The following is a 22,184-nucleotide window of genomic DNA, read 5'->3' on the forward strand; positions in this document are numbered from 1 at the left end:
GCGCGAGTAGGCTGTCAATCTAGGAGAGGGGCGGGCTAGGTGCTGAAAAGACGCCCCCATAGCACCTAGAGGCTCATTTGCATACCAATAAAACTACGTTTTTTAGGCTAACCGCTGCAGAGAAAGGAATTACAATAGCATGGTTAGGTACAGCAGACACTAGCAGATCGCTAGTGTCTGACAGCTAATTAGGTCAAAATGTGGTGGTTGAAACCCTTTAAAGTTAAAGTTGCAGATTAGTTTATAAATGTATACTCCTGTGAGCGGCGGGGAGGAGGATCTGTGGATGGCACAGTTATGGGTAGGAGGGGGATGTGTGGATGACACTGTTATGGGGAGGATCTGTGGATGACATAGCATAAGATGCTATATAGTGTCATCCACTGATCCCCCTTCCCCATAACAGTGCCATCCACTGATTCCCCATGGCAATGGACCCACCATCTTTTCCCAGCCGCTAGTAGTTCCTATGTGGGAAACTGGTAATGTGAAATGAAAAAGATAGGTTACCATGTCAGCCAGGACGCTACTGAAGCCCTGGCTGCCATGGTCAGTTCCCTGGACTGGCGAAGATAGTCTTGGAGACAGGGAGGGCTGGGCAGGCAGGGTTAGTCTTATACGGCGAGTATAGCCTAAACCCTATATTTTAAATGGAAAAGTTGGGGGTCGTCTTATACGCCGGAAAATACGGTAGGGATGGAGGGGTTAAAAAGAGAAGACGACGAGCTGGGCTGCGCGAACTGGATGAGGCGAGTTTAATTTATTTTTTTACCCCTCCATCCCTATTTTTACTAAGCATTCTGTATTAAAGAATGCTATTATTTTCCCTTATAACCATGTTATAAGGGAAAATAATAAAATCTACACTGTGAAGAAGTCCGGGTTCAGGTCTGGGTATCAAACATGCCAATTCTTCTCACGTGCGTGCAAAACGCATTAAAACATTTTGCACTCGCGCATTTTCCTGCGACGCACCCACATCCTATCCGGCCCTCACACGCGACGCCCATGTGAATAAAAATATCATGTGATGTAACACGTCTGGTGAACGTAGTGTAAAAAAAAAAAAGCCATTTTTTTCACTTTTAAATAAAAAATTTAAAAAAAGTGTAATACCAAGCGATCAAAAATTGTGTCCCTAAATGGTACCAGTCATCTCATCCCACAAAAAAATTCAACCAAGACAAAAAAAAAAAAATATTATATATATATATATATATATATATATATATATATATATATATATATATATAATATTTTTTTTTTTTTTTTCAGAAAATGGAAACCCAAAAACATGATTTTTTTCTAATTTTTTTGTGTAAATCCAAAATAAAAATTACAAAAAAAAATAAAAAAAACACAACACATTAGGTATTGCAGCATCATTACGACCTGCAACACATACAAAATGCACAACTACTTCTAGCAAAAGATTTCAATAAATAATAAACACATCAGGCCAAATATAAATATGGAGAAGCAGGCGAATCCGGCAACAAATCCAGGACAATATAAAAAGTTTTAAAAATGGCAGCACTTACAAAAAAATGAGTGAAAAGAAAAAACACTATTCACCCCTGTGGTCACAACTAGGGATGAGCGAACTTGTACGCCAAACTTGAAACACAAGGTTCAGGTTATTTGAGAATTCAGTTATGGGTTCTGCTACCATGGACCATAACTAAGTGTCCATTCACATGTCCGCAATTTTGTGGAAGGGGTGCGGACCCATTCATTTTCAATGGGGCTGCAAAAGATGCAGACAGCACACCATGTTCTGTCTGCATCTGCACTCCTTTTCCGCAGAGCTGCAAAAAAACACGTCCTATTCTTGTCTGCAGCCACGGACAAGAATTAGGAATTTCTATCATAGTGCCAGCCATGTGCAGTCTGCAAAATGCGGAACGCACATGGTCGGTGTCAGTTTTTGGCGGATCCGCAATTTGTGGACTGCAAAACAGTTGGACGTGTGAATGGACCCTTATGGTCCGTGGTAGCAGAATCCATAACGGAATTCTTAGATAAACTGAGCCTAATAAGATTCCACCATTCATTTTTCACAGCTTCATTGAGAAATGAAAGGAGGAATCTGCTTTGGGCAACTAAGGCTACTTTTACATTAGCGTATTGGACTTTGGTTTGCGAGATCCGTTCAGGGCTCTCAAAAGCGGTCCAAACTGTATCAGTTTTGCACTAAGGCATTCTGAATGTAAAAGGATCCGCTCAGAATGCATCAGTTTGCCTCCGTTCAGTCACCATTCCGCTCTGGACGCCTGCAGCATTTTGCTGTCCGCCTGACGAAGCGGAACCAATAGACAATAGAAAACGGCATGGCTATAGAAGACATAATACAACCGGATCCGTTCATGACGGATGCATGCGGTTGTATTATTGTAACGGAAGCGGTTTTGCAGATCCATGACCGATGTCTACTATCAACATCAGACCAACGTTACCCATTATTAGTCGGACTAGTACCATCCTCTCCTCCCCTCCCCCCCCCCCCCCCCCCCACCCCAAACCAGAAAAGGATGGGACATTTTCCCCATTCATTTTTTTATAACTTGTGCACAAAATACAATTCAAAATTCTGAACTCTGTTACCTTCCCACTAGGGTTGTTTTTAGATAAAAGCTATAAAGTGTACTGGGAGAGCTAGAAGCTGCGGTCAGTCTAGTGGTGGCTTTTTTTGTCTTAACATATTGTGCTCCTCAAAGTCATACAAGACCTTTGGGGGGCTTTTAACATGCTTAGGGGTCACGTGGGAGGTCTTGTTATGGATTGACAGCCGTCAGTCACTGACAGGACCACATGGAGACTCCTAAACATAAGAGCAGAGGTTTGAATGACTACAAGTTTTAGGTTTCTCATAAAACTGTATATCAATCTTCTCTGCTCCTTCTGCTCTATAACATGCTGCCTGCAGATTGCACTGCATTTCCATGGTCACAGGTTCTCTTTAAATGCAATGCAGTTTCCTCCACTCATGATTATGGGATCAAACCACATCTAAAGCGTCTAAAGTCGTATCAGGAAGCGTCAAGCACAGTGAAAAGTCAGTGTGGGACTAGCAGTATGGGGTTACCTTTACACATGTTTTCTCACCCACCTTTGAACTTTCATTAGGATCATGTAAGCTTCTTGTCGGATTGGTTGTTCCTCTGCTCCCAGCAGAACAGAGGTGATGACGTAGCTGATAATTTCTTTAGGTGGGTACTGACTTGCAGACACAAACTCGGACAGGAAATATAGTGTGCCCGGATGGAAGTTCTCATCTTTTGTGGTGTTTATCATATTCATACGGCTTAAAGGAATTGGTAGTGGTGGAGAATTCTGCAAGAGAGACATGGCGGAGAGTAAACCTGGCTCACAGCAATGGCAGTGGTGACAGTCAATAGGCAACATTTTCCTGCTTTATGTGAATAAAGCCTATTTAAAATGCTCTGAATAGTAATGGTCATCATCCAAATGCAGGAAATAAACCACATTTTAAGAAATATTCCCATTTCAGCAATCACACCTCAGTCCCTGGTGCACACTTCTGAAAATCTCCAAATACTTTCATTTTTTTTTAAACTTAGTTCTCTGTATATTCAGCATTGCTCCACTGTGGTGGTTGCCTTTGGGTAAAGCCACCAATAGGCTCCTGCTTCTGTAGTCATCTGTGCATATTCCTATTAGGCTGGCTAGGTTCAGCGTGGGGCGCGGTTTGAGAATGTGCACCAGTGACCCACTTGGCCATATACCATATCTGGTATGGAATATGTTCAATGTACATTAATCTTTACGTGTTTGTGTGGGGGGTTTGGAGATGGTAAATTTAAAGGGCTGTGCCCATCACTTAATGAAAACCTTTTATATACAAATAGAAAGAGGACCTGGCATGAGAGGCACCAATGCAATAAATCAGAAATGACCTACAATGCATTTGGAAAATCTTGACTCACTTTTTTCACATTTTGTTATGTTACAGTCTTGTGGTAAAAAACTGAAATAATATTTTCCCTCCCCTCCTGGAATGAGTAAAAAAAAAAAAAAAAAAAAAGTTTTGCATGGACAAAGTATTCAGACCCTTTGTTATGACACTTGAAATTTAGCTCTGGGGGCCTACCATTTCCTTGATCATCTTTGAGATGTTTCTACACTTTGACTGGACTCCACCTATATTAACACTTTCATTGCTGGGCGATTCAGTTTTTACCCCCAGCCCTCCCTAAGCCATAACTTTATTATTCTGTTCACATAGCTTTATGCAAGCTTGTTTTTTGCGGGACAAGATGCCCCTTCTAATGGAACTATTGACTGTTGCATACAATGTGGTGGAATTCCAGAACAGTTCTTTTGGGTTTTGTTTTTATGGCATTCCCTATATCAGCAGTCAGCAACCTTCGGCACTCCAGATGTGTTGAAACTACGACTCCCAGCATGCTTCATTTACTTTTATGGGAGTCCTGAAAATAGCTAAGCAAGTGTGCATGCTGGGAGTCGTAGTTTCACCACAGCTGGAGTGCCGAATGTTGCTGATCCCTGCCCTATATCATAAAACGGACCAGTTACTTTTATTCTCCAAGTCAGTACGAATCTGGTGTATTTATTTTTTGATAGAGATTTTTTTTATATATATATATTTTTTTTTAAAACGGAAAGAATCGGCCATTTTGACTTTTCCATTTCTCCGTTTTCAGTATTGGATTACATTTTTTATATTTTAATAGTATGAACATTCGTTGCACGCTGAAATACCTATGATGTGTATTTTTAGGTTTTCTTCATTTTGGGGAAAGGGGGCTGATTTGAATTTTTATATTCTTATTATTTTGTTTAATTTATTAAAACAACTTTTTTAATCTTAGTAGTCAATGGATTGCTTTTCACAGACTCCAAGTATTAGCATTGAAGTCTGAGGATTTTATTGTATTTCTATAGATCCCTGCTACAGGCAGGGGCACCATAGAAATTACTAAGCAGCGGCCTCCTGTCATACAGGAGCTGCTGCTAACAGCATGCGCGTCCGGGTTTTTAGCATTCAGATGCCAGTGGTCAGGTTTGACCATGGCATCTGAAGTGTTAAATGTCCGCAACCGGCAGTATTGCCATCATGGACATTAGCCTCGGGTTCCTGCTGTATGAAACAGCAGGCACCCCGCGGCTATGGCGCCCACTCAGGATCGGGCGCCATCTTTAAAGTCCCGACCACCGACGTATATAGGCATATGGCTGTCAGGAAGAGGTTAAATTCAGTTGACTGGACATGATTTGGAAAGACTGGCTGGCCGGCTGAAGCGCTGGATAATGGGAATTGTAGTCGGCCTACGACTCCCACCGCCCAGGACTCAGTGGCAGCTAGGAGGGGCCGGCTGGACGTGACTTGATAGAGATTAGAGAGACAGCACAATCTTTTTGAGCAACAAGAGCAGCTTGGAAGAAGTTGGCAAGTTGGAAAGAGAATCCAGCTTCTTGTGGAGAAAAAGAGTTCTTTATTGGCTCATCATATAAAATCCACCAAAATCACAGGAAAAAGGTCTAGTAACATGTTTCGGGCTACAGAATCCAGCCCTTCATCAAGACATAACACATATTAAAACCATTCCTTTTTATGTAGCACAAGGTCCAACCCCCTCTAATCAGCAGTGTCCGCACCTGGAGCCTGGAATGGGAACCATTCAGCGGTCCAGGGGAGGAGATCCAGCATCACAGGTGATGCATACATACACATAATGAGCATATCTTAGGCCACTTTCACACCTGCGTTAGGTGCGGATCCGTCTGCCATACGCACAGACGGATCCGCACCTATAAATGCAAACAATGGCATCTGTTCAGAACGGATCCGTCTGCATTTTATGTAAAAAAGTTCAAGTCCAATTGTTAGTCAGACGGATCCGTCCCGACCCCACACCGAAAGTCAACAGGGGATGGATCCGCCCGCAACCGCACCACATTAAGTCAACGTCAAACGGATCCGTCCCCACCGACCCACACTGCAAGTCAGGACGGATCCGCCTGGCTCCGCACAGGAAGGCGGACACCAAAATGCTGCAAGCAGTACCCCGGTGTCGACCTCCAGAGCGGAATGAAGGCGGAACTTTTGGAACCGGGATTAAGACCCGTTTTTGTAGAAGAGAGCATATCTCAGATTCTAGAGCCTGCTGTTTTTCCTTCTGAAGTAATGGTTTGCTGAGCATGAAATAATTTGGAGGGGCACCGATTTTGAGCTTGTACCCTTCTCTTATAGTGCCTATTACTCAGGGAGAGGTAGAAATATTTGTCCAGGCTGAGACAAATAAATAGTTAGTCTGCCTCCTACCTGAGACCTGGCGTCATTGCGAGGGTTTTGCAGAGGTTTCTGGGGTGAATAGGAATCCTTCCTTTCCCTCTAGAGGGCTGCCACTTTCCCGAGCGCTCTTTCCTCTTCTGGTCAGATCTAGGTCTCCTTTGGTTACGAAAGGACCGTCTGCTGGTAAAATTTTGAATCTGATGGGAAACTTTTTCTTGTCTGATGCCTTATCCAGGACATCATCTAGGACAGAGCCAAAAAGCTTATCCCCTTCACACAGGATGGAGCATAGAAGACTCTTAAAAACTGGGTGTCCCCAGACCAAGACCCAAGCCATATGGCTCTCTGCGTGGCATTTGAAAGGGCAGAGGATCTAGCTGAAAGCTTTACCAGATCTGCTGAGGCAGACAAAAAAAATAAAAATTTGAGGCCTGTTTCAGAATGGGAATGGAGGCTAAAACTTCCACTCTGGGTGTGCCGGCTGCCAGGTGTTCCTCTAACCAGACAGGGGATAGGAGGCTTCAGATGCCTTCGGTACCCGTCCTTTACACCGACCCTCCCAGGATGGGGCAATAGAAATAAGCCATGTGGTAACAACTTGGACTCCTGACACAGGAGCGGCTTACACGCGATCCCGAGGACAGGAAGCAACAACTGAAGCAGGTAAAGGGAGGGGGCCTTTTAAACTTGGAGCTTCTACATTGTTTCCTGTCCTGTGGAGGCAGGGACATCCTCCTGAGTGCCGTTGTGGAGGCAGCGGGGAAAAGTGTTTACAGTACAAATTTGTGAAGCTTCTGCTTCGTACAGTATTAGAATTCCGAAGTCGATTCGCTCATTCCTAGTCTGAGCATTAAGTATTGCTTGTCCCATCTATGCAAGTTGCCCCTGCCATCCGTCAATTTGTACCAGCATACAACACGCAGCCACTTTTTTTCCAGTGCATTTCCGTTGAGCCCATAGAACTGAATTGGAGCGGTGGCTGGTCACGAGATTCACTTCTATGGGGAGAGCGCTTGGTGGTGGCTGGACCGGAGTCCTCCAGACAACACCTTGCAGGGCTTAGTTCCCGATATAGGTAGGGGTCCCAGCACCTATCAGACAATGGGGGTATATCCTAGCGATATCCTCCATTGTCTGAGATAAGACAACCCCTCAAGTCCCCAATCCATCCCCGACTGCATGGACATACAGATGCAGGCAGCTAATTTTTGCACTCCCCATTTCTCTCTACACAGCCCCCATCAGAAAGGCTATCAGATTTGGTCTTCTCTACCATCTCTATGGAGACAACACCCAACTATACACTCCATCCCATGACATCACCCCTGCCATGCACCAGTATGTTTGCAATCTCTAACATGTCCTCTATCTGAAATGATCTTTCAAAAACTTACCGTAACTGCTTTTTTTTTTCAAGATCTACTAACCTGTAAATAAGCCTGACATCACCCTTTTAGTGTGTGGAATAATACTAATACTACTACTAATAATGATGATCATCTACTAACTGGTATGATAACTTCCTCTCAGTGTGTGGCACTACCATAACACCTAGGCAGCGCACCTACTGTCTTAGTATGTTTGACACTGGTCTTTCCTTCATCCCCTATATTCAATAGGCTTGCTGGATCATCCTACCTGCAACTCAAAACATGTCTAGAACTCAACTTTGTTTTTTACTGTGGAGAAGGGGGAAAAATAAAAAAATAAAAAAAATAAAAAATCTGAACGCGCGACAATGGGCGTTTGCTTGTTGCCGGCCGCGAATAGTAAACGCCCGATAAAATCGCGCATACAGAGCGCTCCATACAGTACGCTCAAGTGTGAACCCAGCGTCACAGATCACCAACTTAAAGGGGGGGGGGGTGCCATCGCTTGTAAAACTTTCCGTCCAAATGACACATCTGACAGAGGACAAATAAAGTCTATAGTGCTTTATGAAAGTGTATGTTGGACTAGGTTGCGGCTTTACATATCTGATCCAATGATGCACCCACTTTTTCTGCATAAGAGGATACTACTCTAGTGGAATGGGCTTTTATATTTACTGGACAGGCTAGATTCTGAGCAACAGTTATAGTCTGTCTAATCCATCTAGCAATGGATGCTTTAGATACCATTTTCCCTTTGTTTTTCCCTGCAAACTGTACTAGGAGGTTGTCTACCAGTCTAAATTCTTTGGTAATTTCCAGGTAAAGAATGAAATTCCCTTTCTCTAATTTTTAGGGTTGCTGCAAGGAGGGCAAGATTTCTTGATTTCTATGGAAATCCAAGACCTTGGGAAGAAATCCCTGATCAAATTTTAGAACTACCCCACCTTCAAGGATTTTGAAATAAGGTTCTCGTACTGCGAGGGCCTGAATTTCACTTATCCTTCTGGCTGAAGAGTTAGCAATTAAAAAGGCAGTTTTATAGGATAGACGTAACAGAGCTGTTCTACAAAAGGTTCAAAAGGATTTTTTGTAAGCCCCATTAGGACTATTAACCCCCTTAAGGACTTAGGACGTACAGGTACGGCATGGGTCCCGAATCCTTAAGGACCCATGACGTACCGGTACGTCATGGCTTTAATTCCCGATTCCGGCGCCGCGGGGGTTAATCGGAACGGGATGCCGGCTGAAATCATTCAGCCGGCATCCCATAACAACGCAGGGGGGGGTCATTTGACCCCCCCCCCCCCCGTATCGACGATCGCAGGTCAAGTCAGACCTGCGGTTTTCTGCGCTTTTAAACGATTCTGATCCCCGCAGTCTCTGACCGCGGGGATCAAACTTTTAAATGCCCGAAAAAAAGTTTTATTAACCCCCCCCCTGCACCCCTGAATGATATTATGTGGGCGGGTGGTGCAGGGGGGGGTGCCGCAGGTGGTGCGGCAGGCGGGATCGCGATCCCCCGCCCCCCTCCCCTTGAATGATCGTTGGCTTCTAGTGGGTATACCAGGGTGCCAGCACATTGCCGACACCCTGGTATAAACGGCTGACATCGGTGATGCGATGTCAGCCGTTTAACCCTTTCCATATTGTACTGTACTATATTATACAGACATCAGACCCACTGGATCTTCAAGAACCAAGTGGGTCTGGGTCAAAAAAAAAAAAAAAAAAAAAAGTAAAAAAGTGAAAAAAGTTAAGATTAAAAAAAACACATTTATCACTGAATAAAAAAAAACAAAAAAAAAAAAACACACACTACACATTAGGTATCGCCGCGTCCGTAACAACCTGATCTATAAAACGGTCATGTTACTTTCCCCGCACGGTGAACGGCATAAAAATAAAAACTAGGGCTGCACGATATGGGAATTTTGTGCGATTGAGATTAGGGCCCTAAAAATTGCGATAACGATATGCGATGCAATATTTTAAGGGAATTGTGCTAGAGGTCTATTTGCTTGGATTTTCCCATATGAGCCGCTGACGCGGCTGGGTATGACATAGTTGTGGGGGGATCTGTGGAGGACGCTGTGTTGTGGGGGGATCTGTGGAGGACGCTGTGTTGTGGGGGGATCTGTGGAGGACGCTGTGTTGTGGGGGGGATCTGTGGAGGACGCTGTGTTGGGGGGGGGGGGATCTGTGGAGGACGCTGTGTTGGGGGGGGGGGGGGGGATCTGTGGAGGACGCTGTGTTGGGGGGGGGGGGATCTGTGGAGGACGCTGTGTTGGGGGGGGGGGGATCTGTGGAGGACGCTGTGTTGGGGGGGGGGGGGATCTGTGGAGGACGCTGTGTTGGGGGGGGGGATCTGTGGAGGACGCTATGTTGGGGGGGGGGGGGGGATCTGTGGAGGACGCTATGTTGGGGGGGGGGGGATCTGTGGAGGACGCTGTGTTGGGGTGGATCTGTGCTATGACACATAGGGCCATGAGGGGGACCAGCATAAGATGCTATGTCTTATGCTGTGTCCCCTCATGGCCCTATGTGTCCCCTCATGTGTCCTAAACTGCGCACATAACTGGCTTTGTGTGTAAAGTATTTTACTAGTGTGTGAAACAATCTCTCTCCTATTGATAACAGGTCCAGCCTCTGTACTCACTGTCACTATGAATGCACTACAGCGAGCGGGAGCGAGCTGGCCGGCCGGCGCGTGACTGACACTTAGTAACGCTCCTCCCACTTCAGGAAGCAGGAGAGTTACTAAGTGATGTCAGTCACGCGCCGGCCGGCCCGCTCGCTGCAGTGCATTCATCGTGAAAGTGAGTACAGAGGCTGGATCTGTTATCAATAGGAGAGAGATTGTTTCACACACTAGTAAAATACTTTACACACAAAGCCAGTTATGTGCGCGGGGCCCCTTCATATATAATCGCAGCATTTTCGCGTCGGCCAAATCGCCATATTGCATTTGCCGATTATCGCGATTCGATTATTTTTTAGATTTATCGTGCAGCCCTAATAAAAACTGAGAAAATTGAAATTTTGCCCACCTTACTTCCCAAAACAGGTAATAAAAGTGATCAAAAAAGTCGCATGTACGCCAAAATAGTACCAATCAAACCGTCATCTCATCCCGCAAAAATCATACCCTACCCAAGATAATCGCCCAAAAACTGAAAAAACTATGGCAACACTAAAACATGATTTTTTTTGTTTCAAAAATGAAATCATTGTGTAAAACTTAAATTAAAAAAAAATTTAAAAAAAGTATACATATTAGGTATCGACGAGTCCGTATCGACCGACTCTATAAAATTATCACATGACCTAACCCCTCAGGTGACCACCGTAAAAAAAAGCCATTTTTTGTCATCTTACGTCACAAAAAGTGTAATCGCAAGCGATCAAAAAAAGTCATATGCACCCCAAAATAGTGCCAGTCATCTCATCCCGCAAAAAATGAGACCCTACATAAGATAATCGCCCAAAAACGGAAAAAACTATAGCTCTTAGACTATGGAGACAAACATTTTTTTTGTTTTAAAAATGAAATCATTGTGTAAAACTTCCATAAATAAAAAAAATTGTATAGATATTAGGTATGGCCACGTCCGTGACAACCTGCTCTATAAAATGATCTAACCTTTCAGATGAATGTTGTAAATAACAAAAAAAAAAAAAAAAAAAAAAAAAAAACTTACCTTGCCGCACAAAAAAGTGTAATATAGAGCAACCAAAAATCATATGTACCCTAAACTAGTACCAACAAAACTGCCACCCTATCCCGTAGTTTCCAAAATGGGGTCACTTTTTTGGAGTTTCTACTCTAGGGGTGCATCAGGGGGGCTTCAAATGGGACATGGTGTCAAAAAACCAGTCCAGCAAAATCTGCCTTCCAAAAACCGTATGGCATTCCTTTCCTTCTGCGCCCTGCCGTGTGCCCGTACAGCGGTTTATGACCACATATGGGGCGTTTCTGTAAACTACAGAATCAGGGCCATAAATAATGTTTTGTTTGGCTGTTAACCCTTGCTTTGTAACTGGAAAATATTAAAATGGAAAATCTGCCAAAAGTGAAATTTTGAAATTGTATCTCTATTTTCCATTAGAAACATAGAATGTGTCGGCAGATAAGAACCATTTGGCCCATCTAGTCTGCCCAATATATCTGAATCCTATTAATAGTCCCTGGCCCCATCTTATATGAAGGATAGCCTTATGCCTATCCCATGCATGCTTAAAATCCTTCACTGTATTTGCAGCTACCACTTCTGCAGGAAGGCTATTCCATGCATCCACTACTCTCAGTAAAGTAATACTTCCTTATATTACTTTTAAACCTTTGCCCCTCTAATTTAAAACGGTCCTCTTGTGGTAGTTTTTCTTCTTTTAAATATGCTCTCCTCCTTTACCGATTTGATTCCCTTTATGTATTTAAAAGTTTCTATCATATCCCCTCTGTCTCTTCTTTCTTCCAAGCTATACATATTAAGGTCCTTTAACCTTTCCTGGTAAGTTTTATCCTGCAATCCATGTACTAGTTTAGTAGCTCTTCTCTGAACTCTCTCTAGAGTATCTATATCCTTCTGGAGATATGGCCTCCAGTACTGCGCACAATACTCCAAGTGAGGTCTCACCAGTGTTCTGTACAGCAGCATAAGCACTTCACTCTTTCTACTGCTTATACCTCTCCCTATACATCCAAGCATTCTGCTGGCATTTCGTGCTGCCCTATTACATTGTCTTCCCACCTTTAAGTCTTCTGAAATAATTACTCCTAAATCCCTTTCCTCAGATACTGGAGGTCAGGACTGTGTCAAATATTCTATATTCTGCCCTTGGGTTTTTACGCCCCAGGTGCATTATCTTGCACTTATCCACATTAAATTTCAGTTGCCAGAGTTCTGACCATTCTTCTAGTTTTCCTAAATCCTTTTCCATTTGGCGTTTCCCTCCAGGAACATCAACCCTGTTACATATCTTTGTGTCATCAGCAAAAAGACAAACCTTACCATCGAGGCCTTTTGCAATATCACTTATGAAGATATTAAACAAAATTGGTCCCAGTACAGATCCCTGTGGAACCCCACTGGTAACATAACCTTGTTTTGAATGTTCTCCATTGACTACAACCCTCTGCTGTCTGTCACTCAGCCACTGCCTAATCCACTCAACAATATGGGAGTCCATGCTCAATGACTGCAGTTTATTGATAAGTCTTCTATGTGGGACAGTGTCAAAAGCCTTACTAAAATCTAGATATGCGATGTCTACTGCACCTCCACCGTCTATTATTTTAGTCACCCAGTCAAAAAAATCTATAAGATTTGTTTGACATGATCTCCCTGAAGTAAACCCATGTTGTTTTTCATCTTGCAATCCATGGGATTTTAGATGTTCCACAATCCTATCCTTTAATAGGGTTTCCATTAATTTGCCTACTATTGATGTCAGACTCACTGGTCTATAGTTGCTCGATTCCTCCCTACTACCTTTCTTGTGAATGGGCACGACATTTGTCAATTTCCAATCTTCCGGGACGACTCCTGTTACTAATGATTGGTTAAATAAATCTGTTAACGGTTTTGCCAGCTCACCACTAAAGCTCTTTTAATAATTTTGGGTGTATCTCATCAGGCCCCTGTGACTTATTTGTCTTCACTTTAGACAGCAAACTTAGAACATCTTCCTCTGTAAAGACACATGCATCAAACGATTAGTCATCCTTTCTAGTGGAGGTCCTTTTTCTTTTGTAAAAACTGAACAAGTATTCATTAAGGCAGTCGGCTAGCCCTTTATTCTCTTCTACATACCTTCCGTCCTTTGTTTTTAATTTAGTTATTCCTCGTTTTAATTTCCTTTTTTCATTTATATATCTGAAGAATGTCTTATCCCCTTTTTTCATAGACTGAGCTAGTTTTTCTTCTGCCTGCGCTTTAGAAGTTCTTATAACTTGCTTGGCCTCTTTCTGCCTAATCTTGTAGATTTCCTTATCTTCATTGCTCTGGTTTTTTTTATAATTACAAAATGCTAGCTTTTTATTTTTAATGATTTGGGCCACTTCTGCTGAGTACCACAGTGGTCTCTTCCTTTTTTTGCTTTTACTGACAAGTCTAATGCAATTTTCTGTTGCCTTCAATAATGCACCTTTTAAGTAGTCCCATTTCTCCTGGACTCCATGTAATCCGTTCCAGTCTGATAAGGACTCATTTATGACTAATTTCATTTTTGAAAAGTCTGTTTTTCTAAAATCTAAAACTTTTGTTTTTGTGTGGTGGGACTCTTTCACAGTTCTTATATTAAACCACACTGACTGGTGATCACTAGATCCCAAGGTTTCGCCTACAATGACATCATATACCGAATCCCCATTTGTGAATACCAAATCCAAAATGGCCTCCCTCCGGGTTGGCTCCTCAACCACTTGTTGTAGAGATAACCCCAGTAGGGAATTTAGAATATCTGTACTGGAAAAAAATCTTGTGCAACACCTAAAGGGTTAACAAAGTTTGTAAAATCAGTTTTGAATACCTTGAGGGGTGTAGTTTCTTAGATGGGGGGGGGGGTCACTTTTATGGAGTTTCTACTCTAGGGGTGCATCAGGGGGGCTTCAAATGGGACATGGTGTCAAAAAATCAGTCCAGCAAAATCTGGCTTCCAAAAACCATACGGCGCACCTTTCCCTCTACGCCCTACTGTGTGCCCGTACAGTAGTTTACGGCCACATATGGGGTGTTTCTGTAAACGGCAGAGTCAGGGCAATAAATATAGTCTTGTTTGGCTGTTAACCCTTGCTTTGTTAGTGGAAAAAATGGGTTAAAATGGAAAATTAGGCAAAAAAATGAAATTCTCAAATTTCATCCCCATTTTCCAATAACTCTTGTGCAACACCTAAAGGGTTAACGAAGTTTGTAAAATCAGTTTTGAATACCTTGAGGGGTGTAGTTTATAGAATGGGGTCATTTTTGGGCGGTTTCTATTATGTAAGCCTTGCAAAGTGACTTCAGACCTTGGGTTTTTGTAAATTTCTGAAAAATTTCAAGATTTGCTTCTAAACTTCTAAGCCTTGTAACATCCCCAAAAAATAAAATATTCCCAAAATGCTACAAACATGAAGTAGACATATGGGGAATGTAAAGTCATCCCAATTTTTGGGGGTATTACAGAAGTAGAGAAACTGAAACTTTGAAATTTGCTAATTTTTCAAAATTTTTGGTAAATATGGTATTTTTTTATGCAAAAAAATTTACTTTTTTGACCCAATTTTAGCAGTGTCATGAAGTACAATATGTGACGAAAAAACAATCTCAGAATGGCCTGGATAAGTCAAAGCGTTTTAAAGTTATCAGCACTTAAAGTGACACTGGTCAGATTTGCAAAAAATGGCCAAGTCCTTAAGGTGAAATAGGGCTGAGTCCTTAAGGAGTTAAGGTCCCAAAAGGGAACACGTGGCCTAATGAAAGGTCTTAGCCTATAGGCTGCCCTAACAAACCTTCCTATACATCTATGTCCTGCTAAATCAGTGTAAGAAAAAAAAAAATGCACGAAGTGCTGAGATTTAGACTTTTAAAAAAGAGACCCAGATCTAAACCTTCTTGAAGAAACTCTAGAATTTTCTGTATCTTTTGAATAGTTTGGAGCAGTTTCGCCCAACCAGGAACAGAATTTTTTCCAAATTTTCAGATCGATTGGTGAAGTTGATCTTTTTCTACTAAATCTTAATGTGGATATGACTTTGTATGAAAGTCCCTGTTTTAGGATGTCGGACTCAGGATCCATGCAGTCAGTTTGAACAACTCTGGATGGGGATGAGTAATTGGATCCTGTAGCATAATGTCCTTCCTGTTGGGAAGTATCCATGGTTCCTGTAAGGATAGTCTGAGAAAAGAAAACCAGCTTTTTGGCCAAAATTGAGTTACCAATATGAGAGTTCTCCTGAAGCGCCTTTTGAATAACCGGAATTAACTGAAATGGGGGAGAAGGCATACACCAGATCCCAATTCCACGTCTTTGAAAATGCATCTACTGCCCAGGGTCAGTCCCTGGGGTTTAGCAAAATTTGGGGGTTTTTTCATTCTGTCTTGAGGCAAATAGATCTACCGACAGAAACCCCCATCTGTGCTTTATCATTTTGAATATTTCTGTATTCAATGGCCTTGATCTATTTTGTTCCTGCTGAAAAAAAAAAAAATCTGCTGCGAAATTTTGATGCCCTTTTAAAATTGACCGCTGTTATGGATTTTACTGTATTTTCCACCCAGGAAAAGATTTTCCCTTAAAGGTCTATCAGTTTTCTGGACTTTGTTCCTCCTTGGTGTTTGAGAAACGACACTGTTACATTGTCTGAGAGGATCTTTCTAAGATGACCCTGTAGTGATTCCAATGCTGCTCTTACGGTCGCCCATACTGCCTAAAGCTCTCGGTAATTTGATGATTGGTTGGTTGGTTATGCCTGCTGGCCAGATACCTTGGTAGAACTTGTCTTCTACCTTTGCACTCCAGCCTGTCTTGCTTGCATCTGTATAGCTGTTTTTTGCCATAACACTCCCTTCTTTAGGTTTAATGGCTTTGTCCACCAGAGAAGGGATATTTTTACATGTGGAATAAAAAAATGTTTAGGTCTAAAGACATTTGACGTCTGTCCCATACTCAGTAGCCAAGCTTGAAAGGTTCAAAGTGGATTTGGCACCACATTACTGACACTCTGCATGACGTCAATAAACCCAGAAGACTCAGCTTCCCTTATCGAGCATAGTGTTTTCTTTTGGAAAGCATATACTTTGTTGTAAGGAGACTAGCTTTTTGTCTGAAAGAAAGGAGGTTTGTTTCCCTGAGTCCAGGAGTATACCTAAGAATTTTATCTTTGTCGAGGGAAGAAGACATGACTTTAGGTTTATTACCCATCCCAGATGTTCTAACAGGACCAGGAATCTGTCAGTCATACCTTATCTGATTCAATGTATCTGCGACTTAAGAAATAGTCCAAGTAAGGGATTATTGTTAATCCCTCCCCTCCTTAAATGCGCCACCATCTCCACCACCAGTTTGGTAAACACCCTTGGTGCTGTTGATGTGCCAAACGGTAGAGCTGTGAACTGAAAATAAGATATTTTCCTGCAGGACTTTCCAGAGCAAACCTTAGATATTTTTGTGACTGTTCTTGGATTGGTATGTGGTAGTATGCGTCCTTCAGGTCGACTGTACACATTAACGCATCTTTTTATTAAGGGAATCGTGGAGTTTGTTTCCATTTTGAATTTTTTTGTATTATACCACCTTAGATTTTTTTTAAATTAGGTTTCAGTAAGAACCATCTGGTTTTGTTACGAGGAAGAGATTTGAGTAATAACCCATTTTCTGTTGGCATATTGGGACTTCAACAACTACTCCTAACTTCAAAAGACTCTTGTCCATATCTTCTTTATGGTCTGTTTTGATCTGAGGGACGGTCATAAATCTGTTTGGTGGGGTAAAAGAGAATTCTATCCTGTACCCCTTTTCTATGATACTCAGGGCCCAGGGATTTGAGGTTACTGTTATCCATTGGAGTAGAAAATTTCTCAATCTTACCCCGATCCTGTCATTTTTTTTGCCTGGTCCATTTTGGGGATTAAGGAGAAAATCCCTTCCCCCCCCTTAGGGTAACTCCATCGTCCCGACTTCCCTTCCCCCCTGTAGGATCTTTCTTGATTTCCAAAGAGACGAAAGGGCTGCTTCCTTATGAAGGGTTTCCGCAAGAGAAACCACTTTATCTGTTGCTTTTTCCAGAATTTGGTAAAGGATGTTTATTATTTCCTTCCTAGGGGTTTTATTCTTTATATTGTTTTCTAGCTTGTTTAGCCAATACATGGATCTTGCTAGAGATGTCGCTGCAATATTTGTTTTTACGCCAAACATTGCCGCTTCCCAAGATTTTCTTAGAAGGCTATCCGCCTTCCTTTCTATGGGGTCCTTTAACTGTGTCGAATCCTCGAATGGTAGGGATGTCTTATTTACTTTTGCAACCTGAACATTTTTGGGATTTAAAATATTTTTGATTCATTTGGATCAAATAAACGGTTCTTAAATTCTCTGGGTCTAGCTACTCATTAAGTACCATTTCCTTTATATTTTTGTTAATTGAAAATACTCTAGTACATTTGGGTCCTCTCCTACACAACGAAAAAAAAAAAAACGGACGGATCCGTTATGCAGGCCATAGACTTATTTTGACAGAATGAATAACGGAATGCCTCTAAAAAGGTATTCAGTCATGGAATTGCATTATGGTCCGTGGTAACCGAATCCATAACGCAATTCAGCATACACCACAACCCGAACTTCAAGATATGAAGTTCACTCATCCCTCCAAACATTTCTTCCTGTGTAGAATGGGGTTTCTGCACTTCAATCCCCATTGTTGCCCCGACCGCTTTTAATAGGTCATGCATTTCCCCAGTAGAAAAATAAAAACAGATTCTTCTACAATTTCTCCTTCAGATAAAGGATCTTCACCTTCCCACTGGTTTGGTGAAGATGTTTCATCCTCTAGTTCATCGGAGTCCGAGGAGGAGTCAATCACCTTTTTTGGCGTTTAGGAGGTTGAGGACCTGGATTTCTCAGAGGCCAAGAAAGATTTCACTTCATGAATCAGTGATTTGAATTCTTGCACGATTGATGGTTGTTCTTCTATTACTATGTTAGTAAAACACTCTTTCCAGAGCTTTCTTGTATTTTGATCCGGCAGTTTATAGCAGGATATACATTTGGTACTCTTAGGCCTCTTCAGAGACCTATTAAGAGATTTAACCCCATCAATCTTAAGAAATACATTTTGACAAATTAGATTGTTTTATACATTTAGGCACCCAAACTGAAAACCAAAACTATCAAGGGGTTAATATAACTGACTACCCACATGTCCACTCACACATGTACTTGGTTTGTGGCCGCCAGATGAGTAATTACAGTTGCTGGCGATGGAGCATCAAGCTCTCTAGGTGCCTGTATCTCAGGGGCAGACATGACTCACCCCAGACCTCATAAGAAGCTCTGTGGCTCTCCAGCTGGTGTCTATTATACGAGTCAGCCCTGCAATACTGTGGCACTTCTGGACGCGATCGCGGCCTTCCGACCCAAAAGTGACAGACGCCCATGCTCCATGCGGTCTCTGCATCCTGACGGCAGGAAGCCATGGCAGCGTGCAAAAAGGCACCCGATTAATGGGATACGAGTCAGCTTGTCATCAGGTCCAGCATTGGTAAGCTTACCGCCGGCGAACAGGGGACCATCAGGGGAAAATTAGCAGCCCAGCAAGGAAGGTCCTAGACCCCTGATGCAGCACCCTGGCAGAGAAAACACTGTAGGGGCAGGAAAACACTGGGGAATGGTGGATGGAGGGGGCAATTTAATACAGTCATGGTGGTGAAATGGAAAACTCAATGTTGCCCTGATCCATTCTCATCTCAATTACTGTAACTCATTACTAATTGGAGAGGGAAGAGTCCTATCCATCCTTAATACAGCAGCCATTCTTATATGTCTAACCACTACTCCAATGCCACCACCCTGTTGCACTAGTTACCCATACAAGATTCAGTTTAAGCTGCTCACTCACCCACAAAGCTCTCCACTGTCCTGCACCTCCCTATATCTCCTCACTAATCTGTCCAACACCCTACCTGTGCTCTCCACTATCAATGATTTTAAACTAACATCCACCATAATCCCAACCTCTCACTCCCATTGACAAGACTTACAAACTACAAATTGGCGTGGTATTAAAAAGCAGGAAGTGCTCAACCCCATATGCAGTGGTGCATCGGGCTCAGACATGTCCTCCAAGCAGGATATGTTGGCTAATTCTCAATTTTACACCAGTACGAGGGTTAGTAAGACCGCAGAGTGCACCTGTCTTTGTTTTTATGTTATTTTGACTGCTTGTCACATCCACACAATTGCTATCCTGTGTAGGATGTCCATTGTGGTACTTGTGGTCTGCTGCAGGCATCCTCCATTGTATGCATTTTTGCTGGGGATTGCCATTAGCAACGGGCCACAAGTGCAGGATCTGCCCCCCCCCCCGGTATAGATTCTCCACTGCATATGGGGTGGAGCACTTCCTGCTTTTTAATACCACGCCAATTTATAGTTTGTATTTAGAATTTTTGGAGGTGTAGAAACTCCTAGTCTGAATGTGCCTTTATTTCCATCCACAGGCAGCATTCTGGTGCACATGTGAGGCCCGGGCTATATCAGCCAGTCTTGGGTGGGGCTCAGAGCTCTCTGCCTCCTCCCATTGTATGCATGGTCACATGCTGGGAGATTGCTTTGAGTCGGACCTTGCGCGCCTGTAATTCGCCCACTGGCTCCTGGTATTGCCCATACGGCCCAGGTAGGTTTAGAGTTAGGTCCCGAGCTACTTGAGAAACCTTGGCGCGGTGCTCTGGCTCAGACATGTCCTCCAAGCAGGATATGTTGGCTAATTCTCAATTTTACACCAGTACGAGGGTTAGTAGGGCCGCAGAGTGCACCTGTCTTTGTTTTTGTTATGTTCCATTGAAAAGACTTCTCTCAAGCTGCATCAGTTCTCTGGAATTCCCTACCCAAAGCAATTAGGTTAATTCACAACATCCAGTTTTAGGCGCTCCCTAAATTTTTTTTTTTAGAGTGGCTTGTTACATCCCCTAATCTTACTCTTTCCTACTTGCTTTCCTCCCTTCCTCATCATTCTTCTGAACTTGATCCATCAGTATCCACCACACCCTATACACTACAGATGACTGGCTCATGCAGTTTTAGATCTAACCTCCTATTGTGTCAAGATGGCCGGACCATTATACCAATCAAGCATGTTACACTGTCACCCCTATCTCCTCATAGATTGTAAGCTCCTGCAAGTAAAGCCCTCGTTCCTCTTCTTTTAATTGTTGATTTGTTTGTTACTATGTAATGTATGATTGTTTGTACATGAACACTCTGATTATAAAAAGGCTGCTGAGTAAGTAGGCACTACATAAAGATTATTAGTAAATTAATAGATCTGCATCAAATACCATTGCACATGAGAACTATGTCTATGTAGGAGAGGTCTCCAGAGATTAACAGTTCTGCAGATGTAGTTTCAGAACTCTACAGTGGGAACACAATCTACCTCTTTCTACTGGTTGCATTGTTCCTAATGAGAACATCCATGTGGGTATGTTATAACTGTCCATATAGAAAAGAAAATTCGTTCCAGCTCACCGATAATCACACGTGCAGTGGAGAAGCCAGGCCGACTTCGTAGTACAAAACTTCAGATGAAAAATTTCCAGCACGTAGTTGAATCTTGCACAGTCTTTATTTCATATCCATAAGGTACATACAGTGTGGTGGACACAGACTCCCGACATCTCCTGTCAGACCGACATGTTTCGAGCCAGCAGGCTCTTAGTCATGCTGGCTCAAAACATGTCTGTCTGACGGGAGGTGTCGGGAGTCTGTGTCCACCATACTATGTACCTTATGGATATGAAATAAAGACTGTGCAAGATTTCTATTCAACTATGTGCTGGAAATTCTTCATCTGAAGTATATTATAACTGATTTTCTGGTCAACTAGTGCCTTCTCCAATTCTGCAGGGTCAAAACAGCGCTCCGATTTTTTCACTGACTGCAGACATTGTACACACATGTAATAGCAGTTATTACCTTGTCATGTCTTAATGTATGAGGAAACATATGACCGACCAGAGGCTTCTTGAAGTATCTAAGTTTGTACAAGAGTGACCTGTTGAGTAGAGTGGACTGACTGCATGGAGATTCTTCCTTCATTGCTGTAATTGAAGTTGGCGTTGAGCTGCTTATATGTTGGACCTGAGTGACAATATCTGAATGCACACCATCTTGATTGTGAGTGGCTTGATGGGACCAGTCCTGCAAGTGTGATGAATTTACATAAGCACATTTCCCCTTGTTTCTAGAGGGAAGATCTGCATCAGTCCTTTCAGGAAGACCATCGGGCTGACAGAGGTCCGTTATACTCTCCATGGAGCAGATGCTGCTGCATACACTGTCACTTGACTTGTCATCCGTGTCAATCTCATTGCTGCTAGATGTCTCAACTTTCATGGGGGAACTGAACATCACTTCATTTTCAGGCTCTGAACTTCCACCTTCAGACAGAGACAGGTTGTCGTATTTTATTTCAGATGTCATCTGCTGCTGTGGTGTGCCATGTGAGGTATCTTCATCATTCCCAGTCAAGTCTATTATGATCTCAGAGCTTGTCACGTATGGAAACACATAGTTACCAGTCAGATCGATAATATCCTAAAGAAGAAATAAACATTACAAACTGTACGTGTTAATGACTTACTAGCCTAGCTACTCATGTCAATGATCCTCCATTATCCTTCTGCTGCCCATGCACTACATTTCAGTTATGATCTTACAGTTGCTGTCAGTGAACCCACAAGATATGCGGCAGGAGAAAGGCAATAATACACAGATTCTGGTAGTGAATCCTTACAATAATGCTTGTACAAAAGAGGGATCCTCCCTGTAATCACCGTCCT

At 42.7% G+C, this 22,184-nt stretch overlaps 1 protein-coding gene across 1 annotated transcript in view; it reads right to left on the reverse strand.

Annotated features, from left to right (window-relative positions):
• SIMC1 (SUMO interacting motifs containing 1) overlaps positions 1 to 22,184 on the reverse strand; it is a 70,091-nt gene that overhangs the window by 34,129 nt on the left and 13,778 nt on the right. Inside the window, exons 2-3 of the mRNA XM_040405610.1 lie at positions 21,319 to 21,939; positions 3,110 to 3,333 (exon numbers count right to left, since the gene is read on the reverse strand). Of these exons, the coding sequence (XP_040261544.1) occupies positions 3,110 to 3,333; positions 21,319 to 21,939 (845 nt within the window). The remainder of the gene's footprint in view (positions 1 to 3,109; positions 3,334 to 21,318; positions 21,940 to 22,184) is intronic.

This window comes from Bufo bufo, chromosome 1 (genome assembly GCF_905171765.1).
Source record: "Bufo bufo chromosome 1, aBufBuf1.1, whole genome shotgun sequence".
Lineage (NCBI taxonomy): Eukaryota > Metazoa > Chordata > Amphibia > Anura > Bufonidae > Bufo > Bufo bufo.